A 17,768-nucleotide genomic window follows, 5' to 3' on the forward strand; every position below is an offset into this window, starting at 1 on the left:
TAACGGTATATGTAAGCCACATTGAGCCTGCAAAGGGGGAAAATGTGGGATACAAATGTAAACAAATAATTTATTATTATTGACAGGTAAGATCTTATAGGGGTCCAAATAGCTTTATGCATTAAAAAGAACATGGATTGAGTAACATTTGCAGATCGAGATGCACTGAAACTAATAAGATGACAGGCAGCTGGCTGCGCGGAGGGGGGGGGGACTGTGCAAACAGAGCGTGCAGGCGTAGCCAAGGAAGTGGAGTGACGGCGTATGAAAGACGTTTGCCACGTGACATAATGCAGCCGACTGAGTGGACCAAGCAGCTCCTATGTTCGAGGTCGCTCTAGCTCTAGTCTTGCTGTGCTCCTGAGGAGTGGCAGGGGCGGGTGAGGGCTGGTGTAGACGTGCTCGCGTGATGACGCAGTGGTTCGTCAGCAGTGGCAGAGGTGGTGGTGACCGAGTGCTCGCCGGCAGTCGGTGCTGTGGAGCGGCCCTGGGGGCGCGCAAGCTTCCTTCCATGGTGGTGTGAGGGCGCGCCCGGCGGTTGTTCTCTCGCGTTCTCTCTACCACCGGCCTGAGCCGGGAGATGGAAACCTCAGAGGAGGAGGAGGCGGCTGGCAGTGCGCCCGAGGTCGGTGGAACCGGTTCAGTGGAGGCCGGCTGGGGGCTGGAACCCCTGGGAGGAGGAGGAGGAGGAGGAGACGCCGGGACGCCGCTGCAGGTAGAGGGGCTGTGGCCGTCGTATCCATAGCAACTGGGAGGGGGCGAACGAGATGGTTCTCTCTTCCTCCCCTGTGATGACTTTGAATGGAGGGCGGGAGAGTAATGGGATAAAGAAGCAGAGCCTGGACTAAATGTTATTAGTAGTGGTAGAGAGGAAAGCTTGAATCTGGTATTACTCAAGATTGGGAGGTTGAGAGGAAGTAAGAAGTGCCTGGATTTCATGTTACCACGATGGGGGCCAAGCAGAATCTTGGAATCAGGTAGGGAGGGAAAAAGCTTAGACCTGAATCCAAGCCTCTGCTTGGCCCCCATCATGGTAACATGAAATCCAGGCACTTCTTGCTTTTTCTCTTCCCCTCCCCTCCCCCAATAATAATAATGATGATGAGAAGAGGCAGAAGCTAGTCTGATGGGCATGTTTATTTTATTTATTTGTTATTTGAGGGGGGGTATTCAGAGTCTTAGATACCTGGTTGATGGGTGGGGAAGTTGGACCTGGTATTATTGAGGAGAGGAAGCGAGAAACATAGTCTACAGCTCATGTTATGATAGATAAGAGGCAAGCAGAGTCTTGGATTTGATGTTATTGTTAGGGGTGGGGGAAGGTTGGACCTGGTATTATTGAGAGGAGGGAGGGAGGGAAGAGAGAGGGCATGATACAGAGCCAAGCTTCAATGTTACCCTGGTGGGGGGCAAGCACGTTCATGTTATTATTGATGGTGTTGGTTCTGTTAGAAGGAAAGCTTGGGCCTGGTATTGACAGGTGAGAAGGAGGAACAAGAAGAGCATTGACTTGTGTTACCAGGGCAGGGTGCAGAGCCTTGCATTCATAATATTGGGTGGTAATGAGGGAGAGAAGAAGAGTAAGCAAACCCTGGACCTCAAGTTTGGGATGGGTTGTTGGCTTGTTGTCTATTTGGGAGTGAGTGAGAGCAGGGGCTGCCTTAGTATCCAGAAATATAAGTGGAACCCTGTTATAACATGATGTTTGGGATCCTTAAAAATATCATCGCATTAAATGCCTGTTGCATTATATTGGGGTATGCCTTCTTTTCGACCAGCACTGGGAGCAGCCCAGGTCGGGTATACAGGGTTCACAAAAGGTTGTTTTCATGAACAAAGCTTGCCCAAAGTTGTAAACAATCCACCTGAAATTTTCACACCAGCACTGGGAGCAGTCCACACAAGGTTGTTTAGCCAAAGCTGTGTTGAAAAAGAGCCCACCCAAGGTTGTTTTCAGAACAACACCTTGAGCAGCCAAAGCCACATTGAAAAAGAATCCACCAGAGGTTGTTTCAGAACTGTACAGACAGAACCCACCCCGGCGTAGCTAAACACTGGCAGGAATGGTGTTGGGGAAGGCTGGAATGGCTTTTGGGCAGGAGGGGTGGGCTTCACCCCGGCGCAGCTAGACATTGACTGGAATAGTTTTTGGGCAGGGAAGGGGGTGGACTTCTCTCTGGCGTAGCTAGCATTGGTTGGACAGGAAATGTAAGCTTTAAAAAAAAAGGGAGCCAAGACATGATCGCATATAAGCAGAATTGTATTATTGCGGGGTGCGTTCTAATGGGGTTTCACTTTACTACTTGGAGTAAGTAGGCAAAGGTTACAAAGGTGACAACTTGGTGAGTCCCAGATTATATAGTCCCTGTTCCTATGATAAAGGGAGCCCTCCTACCCCCTGTTAGGGATGATAGGGTCCCACTGACTTGGGAGGGTAGTTGTAACAAGACACCATGAATTTCCCCATGGGAGATGGGACTCCCTAGTGAGGGCTTTCACAAAATAGGTCTTTTTCATGTGTACGAGTCGTATAAAGAGCATTTTTATAAAATTCACTGCCATAAACATGTATACAAACAGAGTATCCTCCACATGCTTTTTGTATGTGTTGAAAATGGGGTAACACTGTATTTACAAACATGAAAGTGTAGGTAGATAATGACAGCCATACATGTGTATGGTTACTCCTGGTCCAGAGTAGGTGCAAATATATGGATTATACTTTTCTCAGTGTTGCACACATAAGCAGCAATTTTACAAAAGGGAAGTATATGTGTTTTCCCCTTCTGTTTATAACATTTCTGCTTTTTTTTTGTATACTGGCCATATCCACATATGCAGGTAGTTGTAAACTTATCCTTCCTTTGTTTTTTTGGCCAGTTTTTTTAAATAGTCTGAAATTAAAATATGTGGTCATGAGACCTCTTCCTCCTGCAGCTCCTGTCTGCACTGTGAATCCAAACAAACTAATGGAAGGGCAGCCGGAGGAAGAGGTCTTTTATGACCATATTATTTTTGTGAAGGTATTCTATACTGAAAGACTCAGCAGTGTACTCCTGATGAAGGCTGTAAAGCCGAAACACAACGTGTGTTAAATTCACTCAGCTGGGATTTGTTTTTACTGGATGAAGAATAAACAGACTTTGGTTTGCATCATCATGACACTTGGTGTTCTTCCACTTCTGTGATTCGTTGTGTTTGCCTGTGGAAACTTTAGTTTTCTCTTACTTTGGAACTTCTTTGAATCATGAGCCATGTTACAAAATTGGCAATTTGAAACCATTTCTTCTTTGGCCATGGAACCCTATTGTGAGCGGTCATTGTCCAAGAACATTTTACTTTCCCCCTTCTCTTGATTTTAAACTTCTAGTCTCTTTTTATTAACCTATAGTAGGAGTGTAAATTGAATTTGCTGTATGTTGATTTTGTGTGTGAATGTGCGTGTGTATGCACTTGTGTTACCAAGTAAATTGACTCTCCAAGAAGACAGATACAGGCTAAAAGCTGGAGAACAGACTCTAAAATCTAGTCCTTCTGAAAGGTGTGTAGGTGAGGATTAATGGGATGGAAACAAAGCCCCAAATCCTTCACAGCAGAACTTTGACTCTGGTAAGTATTACGAATAATCAGAGCTTTTGGCACGGCTGCGGTCTTGCTGTGGTACTTGAAATTTATGTTGTTAATCAAGGATATCTTTTTGTATATAAACAGAGGCTGAGAAAATGGGGCTGTATTACATAAAACGTCTGAGATCCGAAAAGAATTAAGTGACTTCAGGGCACTTAGAATGAATTGTTGTGGGTTAAATGAAATCCTGAAGTTTAACCTTCCTCTCAATATAAAACAGCCTAATATTTGCATGATAGGTATTAACACCTTGGAGCCTAACGGCTTCCAAAAATGCCTTGGAATCATCTGTTTATGAATGGTATGTTTGTTCCTTACAAGTAGGTTCCAGTAAGCTAAATCTCCCCCTCCTCTCCCTCCACTCCTGTAGATTCTTATTTGCTATAACACTGGAACACAGACCTGACTGGCACTCTTTCAGTAGAAGCAGATTGTTGGTCATTGAAATCCAGGTCTGCTCTGACTTGGTTGTGGTCTGGCATTAAGCACTGCCTTTAAAATGCTTCTTAGAGCCATACTGTGAATAGTTGGCAACATCTTCATCTCCCACTGGAAGGCTTTTTATATTTCTTGCCTCTGCAGGTTTTTTTTCTTTGTTTCCTGGTCTGTCCCACTAAGGTCTGTAGTTACATAATCTTTCAATTCATTCCCATTGCCTTTGAGATTTTCTTAATCTTCTACCAGTTTCTGGTTTTAGGCAGTAGAAATCTATATGTCATAATGTGGAAATCATAAGCATATGTACTGACAATACGTAAGTGGATTCTGAAATCCACCCCCCCCCCCCCCCATGATATCCTAGGAGGAAATAGGAATGCAAGACTATCAGGTATTAAAGAGGATAAAGACATCAATATTTTCTTACTTGAGCCAGCCTGTAGCCTTCAGATCCTGACTTTAACCATGTCTTTAAGTTCCTACAGTGGGCCTGTGAATGATGCATCCTGGAACAGTTTCTATGGCATATGAGAAGCACAGCGTTTAGTTTAGTATGGCCACTATGTTCCCTTGCCAGATGTGAAGCCTTCCTGGAATAGGGTCTGATGGCATGCAGTAAATGAGTAGAACAAAAACCAAAGAAAATCCCACATAGAATGTAGCACAACAAATGACAGTGGGAAGGTGGAGATGGCTTGAGAAAAACCAGATATGATCAATCTGTGTACCTGGTTTTTCTCAAGCCAGCTCCACATTCCCACTGTCATTTGTTATGCTGTAAATGAAACATCCAGGACTAAATTATCTGTGCACAATATTTTAAAATTCTGCAGACACCTGCAGGAGCCAACATGTCTTCCAACTGCATAGGCCGCCATCACTGTTGATGTACTAAAATCATTGAGACAATACGGGTTTCAGTATGAGAAAAAGTGATGTGGTAGCTGTGTTAGTCCACTTTTAAAGTAATCTATAGAAATAAAATAAAACATAGAAAATAAGATGATACCTTTTTTTATTGGACTAACAATACATTTTTTTATTAGCGTTTGAAGGTAACCCTTCTCAGATTAGAAAGAAGCAAATGTTGATAAATAGCAGTATATATAAGTAAGACATCAGAGCATTCCAATGAGTCTTACAGGAAGAGGGTGGGGTAGGAAGGAGCTGGGTGGATGAGAGACAGAGAAAGATGTATGGTGATAAGATGGTGACAAAACGTAGAAGTTTATGGTTTATAATGGCTTCAATCAAGTCCTGTCTGGTGGGTGTCAAAATATTTAATCATTATGACTTCAAAGGTATTACGTTCCTGGATTGTCTTAGTTTCCTTATAGTATTTTCACCATAAAATCATTGATGCAGTGTTCTGGTTGTTGTAAGTGCTGTCCTACAGAGGTGACATCCTGGTTAGCATTGGCATTTTTATATGAGTCTATGTAAATTAAATCTCTTCTTTAGCATCTGGCTTCTTTCTTCAATATAGCACCGTTTGTCACACTTGACACATGAGAGAGGAGTTTTCAACAAATGCTGCATTCTCAGAATATCCCAGAAATAGTTTTTTTGCATTCAAAGGACCATTACAACTCTTCAGCAAGCAACGTTCATTAGTATGATATATCTGTTGCTTGTTCTCCTGCTCACTGAAGATAGGTTTCAAAAGTTTAAATTTCTTCCCCTCTTCAAAAATGAGCTTTCCTTCATATTCTCTGTTTTCTAGAGCATCATAAGCCTGAGTTTGAGGTTAGTAGGTTCACAGGGATCAACTTGGATGCCTCTCATTACTTGTTATAACTTGCTCTAGAAGTTGAGAGAACGAGGTGATGTCTGCAGAGACAGACTTGTATGATTGGCAAAAGCAATAAAGGAGATTGGTTGTATGCCTGTATTCTTTCAGGTTTCTGCTGTAGTGTTCTGAAAATGTCAGATGCCTTGCATGGAAAATTAAGTTTATGGTGATGATTATAAAGTGCTACAAGTAGATTTGCACATCTACAATTGGAAAGACCTGTGGCAGAAATAGCTTATATTTAAGCCGCTCTCTTTTTAAATTAGTGCACTTATTGTAGACACTATGGCATTTCCATTCATGAAATATTCAGTCAGCATGGATTCACCAAGGGAAGTCATGCCTCACCAATTTGCCTCATTTCTTTGAAGGTGTGAATAAACGTGGACAAAGGTGAGCTGTTGATGTAGTGTATCTAGATTTTCAGAAAGCCTTTGACAGAGTCCCTCATGATATACTCCGGAGAAAATTAAAAGCCATGGGATAGGAGGCAGTGTTCTGCATGGTTAAGGAACTGGTTAATGGCTAGAAAACAGAGGGTTAAATGGCCATTTTCCTCAGTGGAGAATAGTGGAGTGCTGCAGGGATCTATACTGGGGCAGATGCCATTTAACATGTTTATAAGTATCTGGAAATCGGAACAAGTGAGGTGATTAAATTTGCAGATTACACAAAACTATTCAAAGTTGTTAAAATACAAGTGAACTTTTAAAAACTGCAGGAAGACCTTAGGAAATTGGAAGACTGGGCATTCAAATGGCAGATGAAATTTATTGTGAACAAATGCAAAGTGATGTACATTGGGAAGAATAATCCAGGTCATAGTTACTTGATGCTAGGGTTCACCTTAGATCTTTTATTGGGTGCCAACTCCTAAGTGTCATTGTAGAACTGTAAATTGCTTAGCTGTCTTATGTACACATAGTGGCATATCGAATAAAATTGAGCCTGAATTTACTTTTATGAGTTGTATGTGAAATAAATCAATGTCTAATTTTCTGTGCGGTCTTTCTACTGTATTGCTAGTCCATTTAAGGATCTCTCAAGTATTTTCAAGGTATTTAATGGAACAAAATGATCCCCTCAGTACACCAGGAGTTCTTAGTGTTGCAGGACTTCATTGTCCTTTTCTTTCAGAGCTTTGTATTGCTGAAAGATAGTCATCCAAGACTTTGAGTGTAGCAGAATTGTAAACTCCTTGGTCTCTAGCTCAAAGTGCTTGATGTAAGATTATCTATTTGTATGCCAGTTATAAGACGTTACCACCAGGTCCAATATGAGCATATTTTTTCAGGGGCATTGGCGACCATTAATTTAAAGCTGTCCCTGGTGTTCAAGACACTTATTATTAGTATGTGCTTTGACTTTTTTTTCTTTGATTTACTTGTGCCTTTCTCAATAGTAGTCCAAGACAAATTTACATTAAAGTATTTCCCTGACTACAGAGTGTTGATATTCAAAAGGGTTTAACTGAGCAGGCCTCTGTCCAGTGAAACATAGAGCTAAGTTGGCCATCCAGCAATGTTCAGCAGCACTTAAATGGGCAGTACCACTGCATATTGCCTGTGACTAGAGAATGACACAGGGACAACGTTTGGCTCCGTTCCCATGAGCTCTGTCCCCATCCACGGTAATGGTAACTGGGTCATTCACTAAAAAGTATAGGTTTTGAGTTCAGGTTTGTTTTTCAGTAAAAAAAAAAAAAAGAAAGAGTAGTTCAGACAAGCACTTTAATTTTGCTGCAGCAATTTGTATTAATCGTCAGTTAGCTGTCATTGTATTTTGAAATTAATTTTCTATTTTGTATAATACGTGCACATTTAGAATTTATTTCTCGTATATCATTGGCTTTTGCTGTTTTAACACATTTCCCTCTCCAAGAAGCCTCGTTTCTTCCCCCCCCCCCCCCCACCTAACATAAAATTTTTCCCCAGTGACCTGGTTACCATCCTTCAGATTTCAGACTGTAGTACCCTAATGCTACTGCCACCCTGCCTTCCACAAACATCTTGATCAACAAGATCAAGGGTGCCAAGTTTCCCACCCCTACCATGCACTCCTTCTGAAGGCCTTCAGAAGGGAGGGTGTACCTCTCCCTCCAGCCTGAAACTTGTCTTTTGAAGATCTCCCTAGGAGTAGGGAACTTGGGGAAGGAGGAGAGCAGTGGGTCAGAGCCCTACTGAGCAGCAGATGAGGAGTATGTAGCCTGATATGCAGCTGCTCTCCTTTCATCTGCTTGTGATCAGCACTGAGCCAGGACTGCAGCTGTGGGTGCAGGGGTAAGGAAGATGTACGTGCATGGAGCAGCCAACACTTTTCTCCCTTTCCTTCCTTCTCGCCACAGGTGTCACTCCCCCCCCCCCCCCCCCCCCCCCCCCGCAGGATCTCCTAACTTTATCCACCGAACTAACGGCACTGGTACACAGCTTCCATGTGACCTCTTTAACCTGGATAGTCAATGCCAGCGCTCAGACTTGGCCCAGCATTAACTATCTAGGTTCAGTTCAGCCCGCAGCTGTAAGTGGTTTAAAAACCACTGACCACTGCCTGCCGAATATTACTCCCTAAGATTCTACCTGAAGCAGTGGAGAGGAGTAGCCTAATGGTTAGAACAGTAGGCTGGAAACCAGGTTTCAAATCCTGCTATGGCTCCTTGTAATCTTAGGCAAGTACTTAACCCTCTTTTGCTTCAGGTAGAAACTTCAGCCTTCTTGGCATAGGGAAATATTATCATATCTGGATTAATACTGAAAAGGCACTGTAGAAAGAATAAACACTCTAAACAGAAAAGGAATTTACCCAGTTAATTGTATGTTAAGATAAAGTGCTGCATTTTCTATGTTTAGCCAAACACTTGAAAGAAATTAACCATGTACTAAAGCGACAACAGTTTTCAGGCATGCTGGATGCTGTTCAGAAGATGGCCAAGTATGTTTATTTTGTTCTCCGCCACAGTTGAAGAGCACAATTTTTAATTAGCTCTTAGGATCATTTCTGCCTGTTAAGCATACCTGTTGGTATAGACATACATCTTTGCTGGCTGGTGGCAGTTCTGCGGTTTCACATTTATGTGATCAGAGAAGGGGAAAAAAAAAGATTTTTGGGTGTAGTCTATGAATGTTAATTTGGGCCTTGTAGAAACATCTCCATATTTTTCTGGTATTCATGGATACTGTAGCTTGGAAACAAACATTAGTGGCTGTTTAAAGATGATGGGTGTGTCTGAGTTTGGCTTTGCACTGTTGACATTACATTTAATACACTAGAGCAGGGGTTCTTAACCCAGTCCTCGGGACACACCTAGGTTTTCAGGATATCCACAATGAATATGCATGAGATACATTTGCATACATTACTTTCCTTCTTTGCAAAACAGTCATGTATATTCATTGTGGCTCGCCTGAAAACATGACTGGCTAGTTATGTCCTGAGAATTAGGTTGAGATCCCCTGCACTAGAGCAATACCCTGTGTTCTCTTTTGCTTCTCAGTTCCAGTTCAGTGGTGAACTGAGCATGTTAACTTTCCATTTTTCATCTTGCCAGCCCCTTTTTTTTTTTTTTTAATTGTCATTTTCTTTAATGGAGTGTGATCCTATCATTTCCTACCCCACCCCTCCCCTTCAATACAGCAATCGTCTCGTACAGTGACAAAAATGAAAATGGTTCAGCATATATTCATAGCGATTTTAAGTGGGCAGGAGAGGCTCCCGCTTGCTTATATTGTCTTATGCTGCCTAAACCCACCTAACCCCTGATACTCAATGGCATTAAAGCGGGCAGTGCCGCTGAAATATTGCCTCTGATCCCTGAAAAAAAGGGGGGGCAGTACAGGAGGCAGCAAGGAGGAGCTGGCATTATGTGGGTGCCAGCAATATTCAGTGCTGGTACTTGCATAGCTAAGCAGCCTAATTTAGGACAGCTCAAAAGCTGTCCTAAATTTAGGCCATTTAGCTATGCGGGTGCTGGTACTGAATATCGGCCAGCACCCACATAACGTTTTTGCTTTAAAAACAAACAAAAAAAACCCTGATCCCTCTGCTGGGCCCACTCTGTCCCCAATCCCCCTTCTGTCTAGGTAGCTTCTCTCTCCTGCAGCCTACCTGATGTCCCTGGTGGTCCATGGGAGTCATTGGGGGCAGGAGCATAGCCATTTCTTCAGGGAAGCCACAAGGAGCAGGAGTGAGTAGCCTTTTCTCTCCCCCCAATGACCCCCCACTGACCACTAGGAGTACATCAGGACCAGGGTGGGGGGCTTGATCATGGCGGCAGCAGACTGGGGAGGAGAGAGCTTTCTCAGCCCCTAGTTCCAGCCCCCTTCGCCCATCTTAACCCTTCTTCTCAGCTGCTAGTTCCATTTCCAGCCCCAGTCCCCACTTGTCTGTCCTCAGCTCCTGCAACAGTCCCCTTCTTGTTCCTGCTCTGCATTTAAAAAATCTTTTACTTTGAATCGCTGGCAGCATCTATGAGGGAAGCAGGCTGCCTCAGGCCTTCCCTCACTGTGTCCTGCCCATGCGGAAACAGGAACTTACATCAGAGGAGGGCAGGATGCAGTGAGGGAAGACCTGAGGCAGCCTGCTTCCTTCACAGACACTGCCAGTGATTCAAGGTAAAAGACTTTTTAAATGCAGGGCAGGAATGAGAAGGGGGCTGTCAGGGGAGCTGCGGAAAGGGAAGAAAAGCAGTAATCTAGTAGCCAAGCACGGCTTGTAGCATCCTCCAGCGGTCAGTGTCCCTTGCCATGCTTACCGGGTTGTGCCGGCCCTGATGAGATACCTATCTCGGCTGTTATCTAGGAATATTCCTGTTTGAGCTGCTGTCCCCGGTAGGCTCAATGAAGTGCTTAAAGGAAATTTGTGATGAAACCTGCAAAATAGTTAGAGGTGAAAGGGAATCCTGCACTGTTGCACATCCCCAAGAGACCTTTTCAGCTTAGGTAGTTTTTGATGTGTAAAACTTGAAATGTTTCCTTAATTCTTGCTACTCCTACCTTTCTTTTTATCCTCCTCATAACCTTGCCATGTTTTTTTGTGGTTTCCCTGGACCATATGTGGGTTTGTGTAATATTGTGTGGTAAACATTAATCCTCAGGACCTGAGTCATGTAAGTGTGGGCAGAATAAACAAGGATTAATAGACAAAACTTCAGACCACTTATTGCTTGTTTGAGAGATGCGTAGGCATTCTCAGTGCTCAGTTCACTATCATACCAGGGTAGAGGTGCAGGAGCCTTGTGAAAGGCTGTTTCATCTAGAATGTAAACCGCACTGAACCCTGGAAAGGGGATATTAGCGGTATACAAGAATTGAATTGAATTTCCATTTTGAACTGTACGTTTACCATTTTTCGTATTTTTCTCCTTTTCTCCTTATTTTCTTTTACTTCTGTGTGATACATCAGGTGGCTCAGCTGAACGCTTGATGCCCGTGAAAAGCAAGTTTATCTCTTTATTTTTTCAGATTTTTCTACTATTTCACATGAGCTCTGAGTAGGAGAACATAAGACTGCAGCGCAATAATTTGCAAAGTAAAGGAAACAAATTCTTAAAATAAACTTAAAATAAAATTGGTTACCATGCCCATTTGCCATAACTCTTCTAGTGTGGATGTTTTATTCGAGCCATCATGCTACTCTACAGACTTATACCAAGCTTGGCCTTGAATTCTTCAGACTGAATCAGATTTCAGCCAGTGGATTTCCACTCATATTTCACTAATGTCATTGACATTTTGCTGTAATGCTACACAGCCAGCAAAAATAAAAGTACATTTTATTTTGCCTTTTACCATGTAATATGACAGATTCAGACAATTGGAGTGGTAGGAATAGGCAGCTCCAGTGATCTGCTTTTTATTTAGATGGGAGGGAGAAAAGGGTTGTACATTTCGAGGGTAATTTTGCAAGGCATTTTTGCCTATAAAAGCGTGTTACAGACAGTAATCACCTTTTCATAAAATCACCTGGGGTAAAGATGCCTAAACTTATGTGCTTGTCCTATCTGGTTGGAGGTATTAATTGGGGCAGCTTTGCAGTTATGCACATACATGATAAAATATGCACTTAAGTTTGTCAGTATATATAGAACAATATAAATTGAACTGTGTCAAATTACTTAGGGCAGTTTTAAAAGAGAAAGCATGTGCATTCTCTTCCTTTTCAGCATTGGTGTAATTTGTTCTCATTTCTGCTATGTAAGCTAGGAACCTGATATAACAGTATCCAATGTGGCAAGCAGATCCATTTTTATGTTTAACCCACAATCAGTAAAGCAAAGCATGCCCAAGAACAGTGAAATACAAACAATGCACTGCTGCAGACATGTATCACTGCATCAATTTCAGGTACAACCATGCCCCCCCACACACACACACTGCAAGAGTAAACAGAATGTACATCTAGAAATGGTTTATAAGAGACCATTATTGGTTGAGGACTCTACTTTGAGTCGCTAGTTGCAACGCTGCCCAGAGTCTCTCCCAAATTCATTGAAATCTCTCTCCCCGAACTGAGTCTTGTATATCCAATCTGTCCATTGAGAACAGTAAGATCAGCTGGGTCCGCCAGAGTGCAATAGTAGGTGCAGAAGAATCCATCCAGTGCATCAGAATCAAATTTTTTCCCCACCCCCCAGTCTGGGTAGCTCTGCAGCGGAATCCTTTTATCCCTGGCTGTACAGAGTCAGAGATATTGAAAGCTTCAAATGAAAGAGTCTGTGAAAGGGCAACTCTTTGGAACCACTGAGCCATTATCTGTTAAAACACCTGGGACCAAAACACTTGAATGAGGGGACAGCACCAGAACATGTAACCTAAAGAAGCTGCAGAGGCATGACACTTCGGGCATTCCCCAAATAAACCAAAAAAGGATCTGGAAGCCCGATGCGTAGAAATGTAGAGCCGCAGCACAAACTTGTACTCCAACTCCCACAGCACAGCATTACTCAACAGTCGTTGAACTCCAAAAACAGTTTTTCATCTGAGCTGATGACAGATCCACCACAAGATTGGTGGAAAATCCATTTTTATCCAAAGCGAGATTTGTCAAGGAGTTTTCACTAGTACAGACCAACACAACTACCCTTCTGGAAGCTTTATGGAGCAAATTTGAAATGTTATAAAGGTACTGAAAGGGGCATTTTCGAAAGAACGTCCAAGTCAGAATTGGAATGTCCCGCTCATAATGTCCAAAAGAAAAGTCCATTTCAGAGCCATTTTGAACAGGAAAAACATTGGGGTTTCCTGTTCAAAAATATGCGAGAATGCCCAAAATGAACTGCCATTTTCCAAAATAAAATGTCCAAATTATGACCCCCCCCCCCCCCAAAAAAAAAAATGGCCACACAGGTGTCCCTGCAGCGTAGAGGGGAGCCTAGTGGTCAGTGCAGTGGACTTTAATCCAGGGCACCTAAGTTCATATTCCACTGCAACTCTTAAATGGTGAGCCCTCCAGAGATGGGGAAATACCTACTGTACCTGTGTGCATAACCTCATAAGTACAGTAGGTATAACTCTGTTTTTGGAGGGTTTGCAATTTAAAGGTTAAAAAATTGGAAGTGGGATTTGAACCTGGGTCCCCTAGTTTATAGTCCACTGCACTGACCACTAGACTACCCTTCAGACCTGCTTGCTGCTGTGTTCAGATTGTCCATAATACCTGATGATGTCATGGAGCCTAGTTTCCCTTTCTGGTGTCACTTATAGGGGTGAGGGAGGGGACAGTAACCACTGGGAAATTCATGAGGGATCATGGCTTAATCCTTCCAGTGGTCAGGTACTCAATCAGGGCACCTTTTTGTACCCTGGATGTGATTGAAACAGGTCTAACTTAGGACACCCTTCTTCTTTGACTTGAACGTTTCTTCTCGTTCAGTTATCACTGTTGGACATCCTAAATTTGGGCCCCCCTAGTCTCAACTAAACATGTACCCTTTCTATTTGTCCAAACTGCAGTGTAGGATGTCCAAATTCTGTGTTTTGAAAATTACAATTTGGACGTTTTTGGTAGGTGGACTTTTGGGGGCATTTTGAGTGTCTTAATGTCCCACTAGCAGTGTGCCCCCATGCTCATAGCAGTCCTAAGAGAAAATTAACCTTTGCCATGGTTTTGGTATTGAAATGTTCTCAGAATTATTTAGACATTATATAGGTACCATTTAGGGTATTTTGGTCCTCCCTTCATTATGTTGAGCTCCCTGTTCTCCACAAATATTCTTCTCCCTCTCTTGAAGAAGCAATAGCTGTTTATCTGTGTTTAAAGTCTTTTGGCATTATTGTTTTCTTAGTCTATGTGCCTCCACCTGTCTCAAACTCATCTGCACAGGCACTTTATCCTTTCTCCCTATCTTATTGATCATCCCCTCTTATTATTCTGGGCAATTTTAATGCTCATATTGAAAATCAAAATGACACTTGCCTCTGATTTCCTTATGTTTCTCTCTCTGATACTAACCTGACACATGTACTCTCTCTCCTACTCATATGACGGGTCATATTCTAGACCTCCTTGTCACATCCACACTTCGTAACTCACATTCAGTCTCTAACTATCCTGTTCCCTGGTTGGACCATTCACTTCTCACTTTGTTACCCACTCCTTGTTTCTGTGTCTAGCAATGCCTCCAGTACCCCCGGGATAGAGATTTAGCACCTGAGTGCTTTTTAGCTTCATGTGACTCATTTCCTCTAGATTACACCTGATTCTCCTTGGAAGATCAGTTATCCATTTGGGATAATATTATGATCTTTGCTTTTGATAGGACAGCCCCCCTTGCACCCCGTACTCTCTAGTAGGCATCGTATCCATCACTGGTACCACCATGGCCTCCATCTTCTGAAGCGCCAACTGCAACACCATGAGCGCAGATGGCATAACTCCAGATTTCCATAGCGTCACACAGATCAATCCAGAGACAAGTGGGTTATTGTGCCTGTGGGGCTGCTGTGTGCTTTCCTTTGTTGGAGGGTCTGGCCGATGTTGCATCCCGATGCATGTGCACATTGTTTTCTGACACTATCCGGCCCTTGCCTTATGGTTCGGACAGGGAGGACAGCATCACAGTTTTTTTTGGCAAGGTCGGGGCAGTTTATTCTTTAGCTGCCATCTTTGTGTGCTTAGCCGTGGGTTTAGCTTCCAGGCTTAGTGTCCTTTCCTGGCGCATCCAGGCTGTTCTCATTCTGTGCCGCGGACCTTTCTTAGCCTTCCCCTGGAGATGCACAGGTGGCATTCGCAGTGTGTGTGTGTGGGGGGGATTAGGACTCCGGTTCGCTGGACCGGTTTCTTTTGCCTTCTGCAGGCCGGTTCAGGGGGAGACGGATTCTCTTAGTCTCAGCTTTCTCAGGCTTTTGAGCAGGCCGGCATTTCAGCAGGGCTGTTCTTGACGCTGCCTGCACCTGCCTCGTTCTTGTGGCCATGTCCACATCTCCGGTCCAGGCTTAATTTTGATTATTTTCGATTATTGTGAATCTTTATTTTTGGGGAGTTCTACTTTCTGTTTCTGCCTAATGTCTTTCTCCTTGCAAAAACAAATAATTTATCTCCCATGCTTTTGGTATTGTTTCTTTCAACTTCTTTGGCTCTAGAGCAGTTATCCTCCCTTAGTAGGGGGTGTTCAGCGCTTTTGTGTTTTTTATTCCTCAGGTTGACATTGATTGCCCAGGGCATTATCTCCTTGTGCTCTTCTCCTGGCATTTGTCAGAGGAGTTGTAATTCAGACCTCAGTGCTGCTGGCTTTACCGCCTGAATTTCACAGCTACACAGCTGTTTATTCCCCTTGCCATGGGCTATATCACTGTGTAAGGTCAGCGGTGTTTCTCATTGTGGCAGTATTGGCTTCACTGTAATGCAGTACATCAGCCTATTTTCTGCTGTGTGGGGTCAGTATTCTCATTTTGTGTGCTAGGTAGCATATTGAATATGAGCAGTCCATTGTCTGCTATGCTTGGTAACATTCTGCTTGTGGCTTTTCATTAGATCAACATGGTGCCTTACCAGATTTTTTATCCTGCTCTTGGACGGTACCTGGGTACTCTGGGTGGTACCCAGAATGCTGACAATTCAGACAGGAATACTGTCCCCACTGCACCTCCTGTAGCGCTGCTATTTTCAGGCAGCAAACAATACTGGCACTGTGCAGACCACCAGTTGTCATGATACAGCCTTTTAGTAGGCATCCACGAGACAGATTACGAGAGAATTGCTGGCAGCACACTGGGAAGCTGCAAATCCCCCTCCCCCCCCCCCAAGCCTACTAAAATGCTGGTAAACTCTGCTATGGGGATGCAACCTTGCGACTACACCATGGCATAAGTTGTACCGCCATACCGGAGTCTGCAAGAAGCTGAGAGACAGTTCTGTAGGTTCTGTTCTCCCCTTAATGGTAGCACCTTTATTTTTCTTTCTTGGAGCACAGGAGCCATATCTTTATCTCTTCTTTCTGCGGTGTGCTTTTGGCCGCTGAGCCTTGCTCTGTATTTGGTTGTCGGGTTGTGCTCCGCCGCTGAGCCGTGTTCTGCTGACGGCTCCCGAGCTGTGCTCTGTTTGAATCTTCTCCCGGTCCTGAGAGTCAAAGGGTGCTCAGCCTTTGGAGGTTGTGCCTTGCTATGACTCTGGAGTGTGGCGTCTTGCTGTGTCTCGATCTTTGCGCCTTGCTCCCTCTCTGGATGTTGCATGGTATTCTTTCCGGCTGTCAAGCCCCATGGGCCTTGCCTTGTTGCGGCTAGCACAGCTTTCGCAGTCTCTGGGGAGGCTTGTTCTGTCACTGGCTCCTCTATCCTTTGGGTCTAGTTCTATTGCTGGCTGTCGCTGCTGCCTCTTGTGGGCTCCACTGGAAATCAGGCCTTCTCTCAGGATTTGGGACTGTAGCGATCCATCTCAGAGGTCTGGCTGGGCTTCGTTTCTGAGCTTCGGCCTTCCTTGTTTGAGACTTCGTGCCTTTTGTGGTTGTAGAGTTTTCTTCCTTCCGGTGTGGAACCTGACTCCCTTTTTATGATCCTGGTCACCTCACTTCTCCTGGTCCTGGAGGACATTTCTTGTGCCATCTCGGTATGGCGGGTCTCTCGGAAGTCACCCCTTTTCGTGGCCTCTGTATGCGGAGTCTAACACTAGGGCTGCTGGTCAGGGCTTCTTCTGTATCTGCGGTCCCAAGCTACTTGGTGACTGATTTGATACATCCCACTTATATCTGGACTGATCTGTGGGATGCTATGGAAGGCAAAATTAGGCCTTACCTGATAATCTTGTTTCCATTAGTCCCAACAGATCTGTCCAGAGGCCTGCCCTTTGTTGTTCTTCTCTGGGACATTGTGCTTGTGTGTTTGTCGTCCCTTTCATGTCAGGATTTGCATTACCGCAGATGTTGCTTGCATTCGGTCTCTTCAGGAGACGGATGTTATGGGAGAATGAACTCCGGTCCATTGTCCACAGGGTCGCTGGTTCTCTTCTTGGCTGTGTCAGAGGCAGGAGTTTGATGTATGATTTCATGGCCTCTTTACTGCTTTGGTATCAATCACACTGAAAGTGAGGCTGCTGCACAGTACCCTTTATGGCAGAGTTCTGGCGTTCTCTCTATCTCCACTTGCTGGTAGAGGGACAACCCACTCGTCTCTTTATTGATCTGTTGGGACTAGGTAATGACTAATTTTACCTTCCCACGGGCCTGGTTCTTTTTACTGCTGCTGCTTCACACTACAAAGCTGCTCTCATGGCCTCTAAAAAGGAATATTTTTCCTCTTTACTACAGTGACTGTTCTCTTGTGCTTGACTGCTTAAATATTAAATGCTTTACTTTTTGTCTATTTAGATTGTAAGCTCTTTGAGCAGGGACTGTCTTTCTTCTGTGTTTGTACAGCGCTGCGTACACTTTGTAGCGCTCTAGAAATGTTAAATAGTAGTAGTAGTAGTAGTGAGAAAATAATCG

General features: G+C 43.8%; 1 protein-coding gene across 1 annotated transcript in view; it reads left to right on the forward strand.

Moving 5' to 3' along the window:
- Positions 1 to 450: 450 nt before the first annotated feature.
- The window catches only part of PIP5K1C (phosphatidylinositol-4-phosphate 5-kinase type 1 gamma), a gene marked incomplete at its 5' end in the record, with an annotated part of 125,677 nt that continues 108,359 nt past the window's right edge, over positions 451 to 17,768 (forward strand). The window contains one exon of the mRNA XM_030217986.1: positions 451 to 715. Coding sequence (XP_030073846.1) covers positions 451 to 715 — 265 coding nt within the window. The remainder of the gene's footprint in view (positions 716 to 17,768) is intronic.

Source organism: Microcaecilia unicolor, chromosome 11 (genome assembly GCF_901765095.1).
Source record: "Microcaecilia unicolor chromosome 11, aMicUni1.1, whole genome shotgun sequence".
Lineage (NCBI taxonomy): Eukaryota > Metazoa > Chordata > Amphibia > Gymnophiona > Siphonopidae > Microcaecilia > Microcaecilia unicolor.